At 39.6% G+C, this 13,389-nt stretch overlaps 3 protein-coding genes across 3 annotated transcripts; 1 reads left to right on the top strand and 2 right to left on the bottom strand.

The window, feature by feature from the left end:
- Positions 1-116: 116 nt before the first annotated feature.
- On the bottom strand, positions 117-3,837 carry gipc1 (GIPC PDZ domain containing family, member 1). The gene is made up of 7 exons (XM_055152879.1): positions 3,634-3,837; positions 2,768-3,230; positions 2,502-2,687; positions 2,254-2,434; positions 2,038-2,150; positions 1,566-1,647; positions 117-1,479 (listed from the first exon to the last, which is right to left on the bottom strand). The coding sequence occupies exons 2-7, from the start codon at positions 3,059-3,061 to the stop codon at positions 1,328-1,330; spliced, it is 1,008 nt and encodes a 335-aa protein (XP_055008854.1). The 5' UTR covers positions 3,062-3,230; positions 3,634-3,837; the 3' UTR covers positions 117-1,327.
- A 495-nt stretch (positions 3,838-4,332) lies between these two features.
- On the bottom strand, positions 4,333-7,469 carry dnajb1a (DnaJ heat shock protein family (Hsp40) member B1a). The gene is made up of 3 exons (XM_020932418.2): positions 6,943-7,469; positions 5,881-6,455; positions 4,333-5,807 (listed from the first exon to the last, which is right to left on the bottom strand). Exons 1-3 carry the CDS (start codon positions 7,151-7,153, stop codon positions 5,577-5,579), a joined length of 1,017 nt encoding a protein of 338 aa, XP_020788077.1. The 5' UTR covers positions 7,154-7,469; the 3' UTR covers positions 4,333-5,576.
- Positions 7,470-7,515: 46 nt separating this feature from the next.
- Positions 7,516-13,384, top strand: LOC110169504 (very-long-chain enoyl-CoA reductase-like). The gene is made up of 12 exons (XM_055152878.1): positions 7,516-8,627; positions 8,729-9,039; positions 9,622-9,673; positions 9,754-9,798; positions 9,913-10,016; positions 10,701-10,816; positions 10,906-11,011; positions 11,097-11,169; positions 11,263-11,306; positions 11,398-11,455; positions 11,529-11,617; positions 12,251-13,384. Exons 2-12 carry the CDS (start codon positions 8,872-8,874, stop codon positions 12,422-12,424), a joined length of 1,029 nt encoding a protein of 342 aa, XP_055008853.1. The 5' UTR covers positions 7,516-8,627; positions 8,729-8,871; the 3' UTR covers positions 12,425-13,384.
- The last annotated feature ends 5 nt before the right edge of the window (positions 13,385-13,389 follow it).

Raw genomic sequence — 13,389 nt, forward strand, 5'->3', positions numbered from 1 at the left:
GGTCTCATTACATTGCTGCTAATGCCTGCTGACACTCAAAGTGATATTACTGTCTGGATAATGCCATGTATATTTCAGGATGGTACTGGGGTAAAGAACAAACGGGCACAAAGAGCTGCCATGTCACTGTTATTGTATTATAACCAGACATCGACAACAGTGTAGAATACAAAGCCATCAAAATAATGTGTTCTTCAGTGTTACAGTGTTATAGCATCATTTCCATTACATAATCCATGAAATCAAACAAAATGTAGTACAAAATAGTGTTTTGAAGTTCTGAATATACAGAGGGTAGTGAAAAGGCAACACCAAAATACCTTTGAGATGTATGTAATAGCAGATGCATAAACAATTCATAAATGTTTTTATGGACAAAAGTCACCATGACTCATAATGGAGGAAGATTGCCAACAATCTTGACCTCATAACAGTGTCATGCACCACGATGCAAACTTTGGACAAAATGTAAAAATGTGACAAAAGGCATTTTGAATTTAGACTGTTTTGCACAATAATCCCATTCTTAAACTTGGCATCCTTTAATACTGCTCACTCAAATGCTTTAAAAACATTAGAGTTCTTTCAACACCGTTTCAAAAAATAAAAACATTGCTTTATATAAAACAACCTTTAAAACACAGACATTGTAACACACTGCTCCTTTCTTTCTTTCTGACCTTCAGAAAATAACACTGATTCCCGTAAACACAGTCAAATCTATGGGAACGTGCGCCTGCCTTTACAGCAATGCACTGTGGATTTGAACTCCTTATCATCAACACTCCACTATGATCCCAGTGCAACCACATATAACATTAAAAACAGCATAAACTAAGAATGACAAAATATACCAGCACATGCATGGAACAACGTCACTGTATACTAGGGAGGTTGGTATTTTGTAAACCACCAAGGTACAATGCTATCCCATTCACTTTTGTTTTTCAGCACAGTGCTACATGTGTTAAAAATATCAGATTTTCTTCTCAATCTAAAATGTAACTTTGCGTTAGCCATTTAGTTTAATTTCTCCCATGTTATTTTCCTATACATCATTATTCGCGTCCCTGCCAGTGACTACAACAATGAAGCAAAAATTATGCGCAGATTGGTCAAAGATTAATCTCAATTTGCCATTAGATTTGCGACAACTCTGGAAGACAAATAATAGCATCTGGAAGTCATCACAGTAACGATCTCCTCCCAATAAAACTTACAAAATCATATGGTCTAAATAAAATAATAGGTAAACATAGCATAAAAACTAACAGAGGTGGAGTCTTAGTAGTGTTGAATGTAGTGGACAGATGTTGCTCCAATGAGGTTAAACTCGTCCAACCTTGGCGTCACCGATGGCCCCCCACACGTCAAAAACAAATTCGTCCGGGAACGCAAAGTCTCCCAGGGTTTCATCTAAAGCCTCTGCAAACTCATCGGGGTTCTTTTTGTCCTTCCCCAGCTCCACCATGGTCGCCGCTGTTGGTAGGGAGAGTACAGAAACATTATATAACGGTCGTAACATTGAATCCTGAGGTCAATACAAAACACAAACGTGCACTTACCCAACTCACTGTCTCTGATGCCCATGTAGCTTTCCAGTAAATCATCCACTTTTTCAATGGCTTTTTCCTCAAATGCAGATGGCTGAGAAAGGTAGTTGTACAATATTTTATTATTATGACTTAGCAAAAAAATACAACAAATAAATGGTATACTGTGTTGTTTGTTAGTGTAATGTTTAGTCTAATTCTTTGTTACTGGCCTCTGGACAAAGTGGAAACTGCCTTTGCTACAGTTGCCATATATACTACAATTTCTGCAGGGGTTCAATAATATGCACTGTCCTACATGTACAGTATTATTAGTATCCAAATTAGGTAAATAAATGTTAAATAAATGTTATTTTTTATGTTTTTGCAAGGTGTTAGGTAATATTTGTAACTGTTAAATGCTGCTTGCACTGCTTTCATTTATTGGGTAACATAAACTATTGCTATTAGAATATTTTGCAAAATGTATTTGAGGGGCACTCACCAGTTCCTCCACTGTTGCGGGACCTTTTGACCGCAGTCGCAGGGTTCCTCTACCGGTGCCCAGCTGAATTCCTGATGCTGACCGAGACCCTCCCGATCTCTGGCTGATCATATCTGGATAACAATTACATATAATTTTTTTAGGAAATGAAAAAACATTGAGGTTTGAATAGTAGAGCAGAAAAGTTAGAATAGATTTAATGCTTCTTGTACCTACCAAAAGCTTTAAGTGGCTCAATCAACCTGATGGTGAACTCTTTCCCTTTCGGCAGTTCTTTTAACATTTTGGCAACTTCATAATGTCGGCACCCAATCAGACGATGGCCATTAATGGACTCGATCATGTCACCCACATTTATGACCTGAATCTGGTGTATGACACTGCCCTCACGTATTCTCTGGAATAACAATATGAATATGAAATCTTTGAAATATAAAGCTCTGTGCTTTGAATATCCTGTTTACCTTAATAAAAGCATAGCCAGCTCCATTGTCAGTGATTGTCAGTCCCAGGGCGTCTTCTCCTTTATAGACAATGATTTCTTTTTTCTGACCTTTTATATGAGCAAATATAAAGTCCTCCAGCCCAATCTGCCCTCCTAACAGTTTGTCCATATCTACTTTGTGAGTGTTAAGTGTGCAAAACATAATCTGAAGAGAGACATACACAATTAAAGATATTTATACCCATACTTGACAGCAGATTAACTGTGATAAGTAAAATGACTAACCTCTGATGGTGGGATCCCAAAAGCATCCCCTATCTTGGCGTAGAGCTCTCGTACATTGCTAAAGCCTTCGATGCGTCCGGTGGGGCTGCCGTGAGCGAGCTGTGTGTGGAAGATGAGTCTGGGTCTCATGCTGCTGGGGGGTGGGGGTAGACCCTCAGAGGTGGCCCCTTCTCCACAGCCTCCACCTCCATCTAATCCATCCATCCCAGGCACGTTCAGACCCCCACGAATGGGCTCGGCTTCTTCATTATCCACCAAAGAGGCCTTCTTCCTTCTTCCAATACCCAGGGGCATTATGTGGCTTTAAACCAGCTACAGGTGCTGGGCAATAAGGAGAATAACAATACTCCCAAAGAGCTTACGGGCTTGCTTAACCAGGCACAGTGTTTAACAAATCCATTCATTACAACAGCTCACATTGCTGGATCTCTCTAGTCCAGCAGCCCAGATTGTTGTCAATTACCTGAAGAAAATACAAAAACATAACATTATAGACGTAAACACTTTTAACATTAAGTCAGTCTGTATAAATCAAACAAGTATTTCATTCACACAACAAATATCCTTGCTGGATCCATAAGCGCTATTAAACATTCACTTTCTGAACATATGATGCTAATGTTAGCTGCTAGCTCTTGTTACAAAACATGCATCATATTTCACCTCTTAACAATAAAACCTCTTATGTCCACACGGAATAAATACTTCGCTGCTCTATTGTAAAGCTAAATAAATCTCAGTTGATCCCCGATTTAGATTTAGATGGCTTTTCGGTTTCTAATGTGAGTAAAATAGCTGAGATTAGTTAGCTGCCTTCACTGTTGCGGCTAAAAGCGAGTAAACAGGACAGGCCAGCAAATTCTTACCAGAGTTTTAGCGTGTTCCTTTTAGCTTTGGTTTCCCGCTATCAAATGTCAATGAAATTATAATTATTAAAAGAGGAAATTGGGTATTATATCGGTCCACGTTGGTGATGGACGGCCTCGGTTTTGCCTCGTAAGGTGAGGAGTGTGTGTAGGTATGCCGCCACTGCAGATTAGCCTTCTGTCAGAGCAGGGGTGGGTGTGTAACAATGGTGCGCTCCTGTGTCCGTAAAACAATGCACTAACTAGCAAAATATTATTATCAAATTTATCACTACAAAATATGAAGGCGGATTAATGTTGTTGTTATTATTAATGCTTATTATAATGTTCCAGTATTATTCAAATTTCTAAATGTATTCATCATATTAATAACAAATTATCATAAACAAGGAAAATGCTATCTTTCATATTTGTTTAAATGTATAAATAAGGGTCATAAATAAGAGTGGGTGATTTTACCTTTGAGACATGGAAGTATTGAGTTTATACATTTCTAATTGCAATTTGAACACGAGAGGGCGCCAGTGAATGCTTCAGTCCACTATGAGATTATACTGCAGTGTAGTGGCTAAACGTGGGAACTGCAACATGATTGATTTATTATTATCTACGCCTTAAGAGTTTTTACAATATTATATAATTCAGCTAATTTAAATATTAGGCAACGCAGAAAAAAAAAAAAAAACAGACCACACAGACTGATGTGTTTGCATGTTTATATGGACACATAGACACACAGCATAAGAAACAAATTGTACTACAAATTTGTACCCCACCTAATTCAAATCAAAATTTAGACCTGAGAAATGTTGAGAAATAAAACTTAAACATGTGAAATCAAATAAGGCTTACACCTTTTTTCCTTTCAGGAAATAGTTAAAAGACCTTTTTAAAAATAAAAGGTGAAACATTACAGATGACACATCTCTACATTTGTGTTGTAGTTTCACAACATGTTGTAAATTGCGTTCCCACAGGAGCAACAATCAAAACAGGTCGTGTGCTTGTAATGTTCAAATGAACAAAGGAAAATCAGTCACATTAAATGACTGGGTACTGGTCACATGTTATACTTTTCCAGTTATAACATTCCCACATACACTTTGACTACACTTACACGCTCAAATAAAATATTAAGTGTTTAAGTTAAGCTTTTGTTGTTTATCTACTTAAATATCAATTACATGCTTCCAATGCCATTAGACAAGATACATAAATTAATGGAGAAAATTTGGCACAAAGTTTTCCTATCCATGGTACTACTAAAATAATTGGATTAAAAAAAAAAAAAATCATAAAATTGTGGAATTTTAAGACATACATGGAAGGTGCATAATTGTTTAGTTTTTTTTAAAAAGTCAAACTTTTTAGTGTCCATTTTTGTGTTGTTAAAATTGCAAAGAACGACAGAAACTAGCAGCTGCAAAACTAGAGCCAACCAACAGATGGCATTTGTCACAGATCTGTAGTGCAGGTGAATATGGGAGTCAGATTAGTTTGGACTAAGTCCCACTGATCTGATTGGTAAACTGCATATCTGTGCCCTGTGATGAAGACAGAGCTAGATAGCCCTTCACCTGAGGTATTGTGCACATTTGCTGGCAGCTCTTGCTGTGAAAAAATCCAGATTGCTGTGAAACCAAATCCTTAACACTTTGTGAAACTTGATTCTTCTTCAGTTCAGTCAAGACCTTTTGCAGAGACTTTGTATTTCTGCACCATGACCTACTTACAGGTAAGTTGCATGATATTTCAGGAATCATTTTGAGGTAGATGTTAATACGGTTAAACCTTGGTGGTTAATCTTAGGTCTAAGTAATTTCACTGGCCCAAGAATGGGGACCTTTCAACAGCATGCGGATACAGCTGTTACCCACGCAAGCCTCAAGTTCAGGCAAAAGAAACGTGGAAATGTGTTTGTGCATCAGTGTCTGAATCTGAAGTCACGGTGGAAGAATCTGCCTGAGTGCATCACGAGTGCTTTGGCCCAGTTTGTCGGGAAATTTCACAGAAAAGTCCAAAATCATGTCTCCCCTTTGGTCAGGGGACTTTGAGAGTGGAAGACCCTCTCCCACAATGCGCTTCTTTGTGCCTGGTTTGACCACATCTCTGGAGGTGACCGTGATGGTCCGGCCATCGAGTGTTGGGGCATTGACTGTACAGCCACACAAGGCCTGAAAAATTCAAGAAAAGACCATTTAGTTTTATATTAATATAAGTGAATATTTTAAAATATGTTTTACTTACTTCTTTTAGAGTTATTTTAGCAGGGTATATAATGTCAGAACCATCTCTTGTGAACACTGGATGAGGCCTATCTTTGACCACAAACACAATATCTGCAGGAATGTTGGTGGGGGTTTCATCTCCCTCTTTTGGAAAAGTGATTTTTGTCCCTTCTTTCCAACCACGTTTGATGTCCACTGTCAAAATCTTATCCTCACTCCGCACAGTGCAGCCGTCAGGGTTCAGTCTTTTCCTTGAAATTTTCATTTTTTTGGTACAGCCCGAGTAGACTTCCTCTAGGCTTACCTTCAGCTCGTGCACAACTGGAGGGTCTTTCTTTTTCTCATGTGCTCTGCGATGACTTCCAGGATGAGCTTTGAAAGATCTATGGAAACCACCCATGCCTGGCATCCTGAAAGCCGAAAAGGGGTCATGGATGTCCATATCTTCCTCCCCATTTTGTGCAAAGAATTGATCAAATGGACTGTGGCCACCAAAGAACTCTGCAAACATTGCATGAGGATCTCCATGGAAGGTGTAGTTGAAGCTCGGACCACTGTGGGCACCACCTCCAGCGCCAGCATTACCCTTCAGCCCTGCAATGAGAAGCAAATATGCAAATTAAATTCAAGTTCAAAGTATTTTAAACCAATGCAATGATGGATAATGCCTACACCTTAAATATACAGGCAAAACAATTACTAATGCTATCTAACCGAGTGTATCCTAAAATAAAACTATTGCAACTACTATGGAGTGAGTTTAGACGTTATGAATTCTGCAATTGCTTTTAAGACTATTTGAGCCAAAGGTCAAAATGACTGCATGGTTGAGATGCCAAAGGAGAGCACTAGCAGACAGCCAGGTAGACAGGACATGCACGTCCCGGTTGTTTCCAGTAGCTTCTATTGGCTACTTCCATTGTGTCCACGCCCCTGCATAGTCTGGCTCCAAACCCATAAAAATAACAGTTGGTATGTAGATTACAGAGTGTAAGAAAACTTAAGCATGATAAATACAGATACAGCGTTGACTTTTGACAGCTGACAGCAGCATAGTTTGCGTCACAAATATAGAAATTACCTTCTTCTCCATAGCGGTCATAGATCTCCTTTTTCTTCGAGTCACTCAGGACGTCGTAAGCTTCGGCAATCTCTTTAAATTTGTCCTCTGCTCCCGGGGACTTGTTTTTGTCCGGATGAAAGCGTAAAGCCTGTTTTCTGTACGCCTTTTTGATCTCATCTTCGGTAGCACCTTTGGCTATCCCCAGCACTTTGTAGTAATCTTTACCCATCACAGCAAACACGTTATGTTTATCTAACGTTATATCAGCTCATATAATAAGTCCAATGCACAATAAAGAGTTGCAAAAATGGTCTATCACAGCCCATCCAGCAGCATGTCCTCCCGTAGCTCAGACCAGCTCCGCCGCCGCAGCTGTCAACGCTACAACGACCATTGCAGCAAGACCGCGGGATGGCTCCTGTCAACAAAGCTTTTCTTCGACAATCTGATGATGGCGTCGTCTATCAAGTCTTCTCTTATAAGCACCACAACGATGCGACCACATGACATCGAGCAGCGGGTCAAATTAATCGCTGAGCTGTAAAACCACGCTGAGAAACTTCTGGAAGAAAATGCTGCTGTCCGCTGATAGACGTCATCTCCGCCGACAAGAGAAGGTCTTCCTTACACTTCCGGTTTGGCTGTGGCGCGCCGGTGGAGCGCAAATGTGAAAAATGCGTGTATGGTGAATAATAAAAATAATATTTTATACAGTTAAGGTAAGAAGGACACACACGTGCTTCACGTATGTTGACCATGTTAGAATGTATTTTCTGAAAGTACTTATTGGAGTCTCAAATCAATAATTTCCTGATAGTTTGGGGAATTTTCTAAATGGTAGTGATTTAACAGGGGAATTTCACAATAAATATATTGCACAGACCAAAAGAGAGTTTCAGAGTAATTTTCATCTCTCAATTCACAATGCACAATGCATTATTGTTGTTCTTTCTCTCTTCTTATAGAATTACATTTGTATGACAATTGCCCTACTGTAGAAAGGCCTATAGACTAATCATTTTGGATAGTTTACCCTCATAGTCATAGTTTATTTAGTCCTTAATCCCTTGCAAATAAATGCATGCTGTTCATGACAAAACAAAAAATGTTTTGGTCCAAAGCAAAACTGGAATGCCAGCCCAGAGACCACTGCTTGCTGAGTTGGACTCCTCCTACTGGGTATTAATAGACCATAGAATACAGTGCAAAGATGAGATGACCGTGTGTGACGACAGGCCCCTCTGAAGTTCCCCCAATCAGCACTTTCCTAACTCTCCTACACACTTTACACAGTGCTGCTAGATTATTGTTTGTTGACTCTTGTAGTGCAGTAATAAACATGTGTCTTTGAGCTGGAGGTCAAAGTCATAACAGACACAGGTGGTTGGGGGTCCTACGAAGTGTTGGCATGTCAAGGTCTTTCATCCCATGGATCAGTCTGTTAATGGCCCGTCAGCGTGTATTCATGCATACACAAGAGCAGGCAGTAGCGTTGTCTTAAAGAGTACATTGGCATTTGTCACAGAATAGGGGTGTATGTAGTTTCTCAAGGTTACTGCGCTCGTGCAGAGCAAATCAGGAGACTTATATTTAGCCTTGCAAATGGCGCTCTATGGATTATGTCTTGGGGCTCTCCGGTTTCGTCTTCAGTGCGTTTTGCTGTGTGGAGGGGGGCTATGGACCCTGCATAAGCTGCCATTCAGGTAAGGAGCATATTCACAACTCTCTTCAGTCACTTTTGAACATATGTACTACAGACGCTGACCAACGTACTGTTGACATTCTTGTTTGTCCTCCTCTGCAGGGAAGAGTCTATTTAAGGAATCCAGCAGACCCTCTCAAGTTGGCCTTTGGAGTTGTGGTTGAACTTGTATGTGCTGCAAAGGACAACTCTTACTGCCAGAACTGTACTCTTTCAAACAAGGCATTTAGCATTTGGGATTAAACATGGATGTACTAGCCCTAGAGGCCAAAAATGTAGGTACAGCAGAACCTGAAAAGAAGTCTGTCCCAAGACCCAAACCGAAGGCTCCCAAAAAGGCCAAACGGATTGTGTACTTTGAAGTTGAGATCTTGGATGCTAAGACCAAGGAGAAACTTCTGCTGCTGGACAAGGTGAGTGTCAGATTACTATTATCTTTCATAGTGACCAATAGCCTATGCTTCTCAGGAATGAAAACGTAACATTTAAGAAAGCATGCTGTCGTACATAGTACCATTATAGACGCATCTAAAAATATCAATCTCTACAGTTTAACACCGTCCATAAGTTTCCTGACATGAAACAGTCTCTAAATATAATCCGAGTAGGAGCACTTCACACTGCAGGCACAGCACATAGATTTGCATGGACTTCAAATTGCACAGTGATCATGAGCTGATATTTTGTAGATAATGATCTTCTTTATGAGAGGCCTGGCTATTATCACGTTGGTTTCATATTGGCTGAATGAGGCTGTTAGGAGGTGAGAAATCCCTCTTCATCTGTCAGGAATGTCCTGTTCCAGCCACAGAACATGCCCCAGCCGCACAGCAAACTCATAATTAGTGTGAATGTGTATGTGTGTCGGGCAGGCTAGTGTGGGAATTAAACAAGGACTACACCTGCCTGTGTTTTAAGCCAAAATACATTTGACTGACCTATGTTATAGAGCAGACTCATACTTTTATGAATGGTATATATGTTTATGTTTGCAGGTGGAGCCAACTGCCACCATTTTGGACATCAAAGCTTTGTTTCAAAAGTCAAGTAAGAAAACTTTTATATATGCATAATTATGCAATATACACGTATTTTTTTCTCGAAGCTCTTCCTCTTAACCCATACAGATCCAAAATGGTACCCAGCTAGGCAGTCCCTACGACTGGATCCAAGTATGTTGATGTTATTCTTAAAAGAGATTAGTTGTAATTTAATTTTAGTGGTGGTCTAAGATTTCATGTGTACAGTATTCATACGGTGATACAGTAGGTTTTGTTGTTTCTCAGAGGGAAAGTGTCTTCGAGATGAAGATGTTCTGCAGACACTTCCTGTGGGAACCACTGCCAGCTTCTACTTCAGTGATCTGGGACCTCAGGTCACATGGGGCACTGTAAGTCCACACCACAACTGCACACTGACTTTATGTAATTGCATAAATATAAACTGGGTATGACACAATTGATGTGGCAGATGCCAAAGGACTTGACCAGTCAGTGATATGGGATGTTACTTCATCAAATTATTTTGCACAGACACATCATAAAATTACATATATGGACGTCTGTGAATTTTAAATAGACTCTGATCGTATCTCATATTAATACCTGCCCCTCGAGAGAGACTAAGTCAATTTGATGTGGTTTGTTTTCCTCTCACTGACTGCTCCTCTGAATATGCTCTGCTCTGGGACACATAATCTCATGGCCTAATTTTTGGTGGGCGTTTATCCTCTTGATCACCTCCTTACTCGTCCTGTGCCAGAGCCTCCAGTCTGCTGCCGGCCCCCTGTCCCAGTGTGAAGCACTGAGCCTGTTGTGTGAGCTGCTGATTCAGAGATCACTTTCATCGGCAGCTGCTACACTTTATCATATCATCTGGATATCTGTGCTTACAAGCTCCCGTATAGTCTCCTTTTATAGTGTGTTATGTAATTTACTACACAATAGAGTTATTTGTTTATATTATTGAGTAAATCATCAGAGTCTGCCTTAGATCACTAATTCTTTACTATCCAAAAACGTAATGTCCATAGGTAAACTTTACTCTGACCTTGTGTACTGTCTGCATGCTTTAGGTGTTTCTGACAGAGTGTGCAGGTCCTCTCATCATCTATCTCATGTTCTACTTCCGCCTTCCTTTCATATATTCACCCAAATATGACTTCACCAGCAGCAAGCACTGGGTCGTACAGTGAGTGACTTGTTTTTTTGACACAGTCCTTGGCTTTGCCTTGATGCACAGTTTTTGTCTAATCTTGGTCTGAATGTGCTATACCCTAGTTTGGCCTGTATGTGTCACTCTTTCCACTACATCAAGCGCATTCTGGAGACGCTCTTTGTCCACCGCATCTCACACGGGACCATGCCGCTCAGAAACATATTCAAAGTGAGTGTGCACAAACACAGTATTAACATACGTCATATTTTTAGCTGTATGTTTGTTTTTTATTTCTCAACACTATTTACTTCAGAACTGTGGCTATTACTGGTGTTCTGCAGCTTGGATGGCATACTACATAAACCATCCACTCTACACTCCGCCCTGTGAGTGCACATCTCAACACTTATCAAAATATGACTGATAAGACTTAAATCTCATCTGCTCTTTTACCTTTGTTTCTGTATTTTTCATCTTAGACTATGGTCAGCAACAGGTGAATACAGCTTTTTATATTTTCCTGGTAAGAATGAGATTATATTTATATTTTATTTTTTATTTTCTTCAAAATACACATATGGGCCTATGTAAAATGTTATTTTTCTCTTTAACAGTTTTGTCAATTGGGCAACTTTTCAATCCATGTCGCTCTCCGGAACCTCAAATCACAAGGTAATTAGTGTATTATGGATGCTTCCTTTCATAGTGTACTGCTGTACATTGTTACACTGATTCTCTTTCACAGGATCAAAGGTTAAGAAAATTCCTTACCCGACAAAGAATCCTTTTACCTGGATTTTTGCGCTGGTCTCATGTCCAAACTACACCTATGAGGTAACCACATTTGTGCTGTGTACAAACAAATAAAAGATAAATTAATCATTTAAATTAGTAGCCAAACATTATACAGATTTTGGTTAATAAGAAAAGTAGACACGCAAATACTTTAAAGATCCCATATTACACAAAATTGACTCTGGTGAGCTTTAAGACATGTTATAATGTTACACCATCAAAAACAAACCTGGAGTTTAAATCTTAATACAAAATCCTTTATTATTTTACTTTACTTTTTCCTTTACTTTTATTTTTACTTTACTTTATTATCCTTTATTATTAGTCTGTTTACATCTCCAAAGCTCAAAATGCTCTGTTCCACCTTCTAGTTAATAACAGCCTTTTACCTTTTGTTCAGTAAAGATTGGCAGGTATATTTTTTGATGAGAAAATAGCATTATAACATATTGGAATGTTATAATGTTTAATATGGGCCCGTTAACTGTAAGTTATTATAAATCTTCACCACACAAAATGGGTTGCTGCAAAGGCTTATTATGACTGTCATCAAGCTACTGTTGGCTGTGTATTTCTATTGTTGAACATGTTGTTATATATGTATACTGCCATCTACTGTTGACCATCTGTGCTCATTCATTCATGTTTTGTGTGTAAACTTCTTGTGTCCAGCTGGGCTCTTGGATTGGCTTCACGGTGATGACCCAATGTGTGCCCGTGGCTTTCTTCACGGCAGTGGCGTTCATCCAGATGACCGTGTGGGCCAAGGGCAAACACAGGAGCTACTTAAAGGAGTTCAGAGATTACCCCACTCTGCGCTCCTCCATCCTGCCCTTCATCTTGTAGAGTCAGGAACAAACAGTGGCCTATAGACCTCTTTATGTCGAGCAGAAATTGACCATAAACCACTTAGAGATGTGCCAAAATGGGAGCGCAGCTGTGGTTGTGGCCTTCAGTGGGATTTTGAGCAAAGTCTTAATTTATGTTTTAGTGGTGCATAAATGTCTATGTATTCTAACATGTCCTGTGAACATGAATAGGCCTAATGGTATTCAACCTTTGCAAATAATTTATTTTGGCTACCTCATGAGTCATGTTTTTTAATTAATTATCCCATGTGACTTTATAATCAATACAACAGTTCATCAATCTTATTTCTTTCTGTGGGTGCCCCAACAAATGAGGTGTGGTCCATGTTAGTGCTTTCCTGAGGAGATTAGTCTTGATTAGCGGCCTTAAGGAAACCTGTCAGGAGCAGTGGGTCACTGCGGTGCAGCGACCAGGAAACCCTCTCCAGGTCTTCAGAGCCAGAATGTTGGCCAGGAGCACCCAGCTGGAGGATTCACATTTGTGCAAGTTTAAGATTTAGATTCATGGGGAAACTGAAACAGCTGGAAAAAACATAACGCAGGGTGACTATGTTAGCTCCATATGAACAGACATGGGCTGAGCATCAAACCAATGATGACCTTTTTCAGGTGAGACTGCCAACAGCGCTGGGTGTTTAATTGTACAACAACATTCAAATCTAGACTGCATTTTCTTCAAAATGAGACATTGTGCTGTTTATAGTACCTTACTCTGTTTAATCTGAAAATCTCTTTGGTTCAGAGCTGTAAAAGCAGGATCCTGAAATGCATTATTGAAATGGTGTGCAGCCTGGAGCTGACATGTGTTGCCCTGTGTGAATGATGATCAGAGTGACCTTCACTCTGTGGTCGTCAAATTAGTCTTGGATTTTAAATGTATCACCGTTTTCAGCTTCGCCTTGTTCCCATTTGTGGATACACTTAATTTTATTTGAGAAGGGC

Source organism: Boleophthalmus pectinirostris, unplaced genomic scaffold, assembly GCF_026225935.1.
Source record: "Boleophthalmus pectinirostris isolate CB_2022bp ecotype Guang Dong unplaced genomic scaffold, ASM2622593v1 HiC_scaffold_17, whole genome shotgun sequence".
Lineage (NCBI taxonomy): Eukaryota > Metazoa > Chordata > Actinopteri > Gobiiformes > Gobiidae > Boleophthalmus > Boleophthalmus pectinirostris.

What these genes read in the sequence shown, in the direction of transcription:
- LOC110169504 (XM_055152878.1), top strand. Translation starts at nt 8,872, where the DNA reads ATGGATGTACTAGCCCTAGAGGCCAAAAATGTAGGTACAGCAGAACCT. An exon ending in AGCAAGCACTGGGTCGTACA is followed by an intron (nt 10,817 to 10,905) that starts GTGAGTGACTTG and finishes GCTATACCCTAG; the next exon opens with TTTGGCCTGTATGTGTCACT. An exon ending in GTCCAAACTACACCTATGAG is followed by an intron (nt 11,618 to 12,250) that starts GTAACCACATTT and finishes TCTTGTGTCCAG; the next exon opens with CTGGGCTCTTGGATTGGCTT.
- gipc1 (XM_055152879.1), bottom strand. Translation starts at nt 3,061, where the DNA reads ATGCCCCTGGGTATTGGAAGAAGGAAGAAGGCCTCTTTGGTGGATAAT. An exon ending in TTGGGATCCCACCATCAGAG is followed by an intron (nt 2,688 to 2,767) that starts GTTAGTCATTTT and finishes GTCTCTCTTCAG; the next exon opens with ATTATGTTTTGCACACTTAA. An exon ending in CCGCAACAGTGGAGGAACTG is followed by an intron (nt 1,648 to 2,037) that starts GTGAGTGCCCCT and finishes TACCTTTCTCAG; the next exon opens with CCATCTGCATTTGAGGAAAA.
- dnajb1a (XM_020932418.2), bottom strand. Translation starts at nt 7,153, where the DNA reads ATGGGTAAAGATTACTACAAAGTGCTGGGGATAGCCAAAGGTGCTACC. An exon ending in TGACCGCTATGGAGAAGAAG is followed by an intron (nt 6,456 to 6,942) that starts GTAATTTCTATA and finishes TTCTCATTGCAG; the next exon opens with GGCTGAAGGGTAATGCTGGC. An exon ending in CTAAAATAACTCTAAAAGAA is followed by an intron (nt 5,808 to 5,880) that starts GTAAGTAAAACA and finishes TGAATTTTTCAG; the next exon opens with GCCTTGTGTGGCTGTACAGT.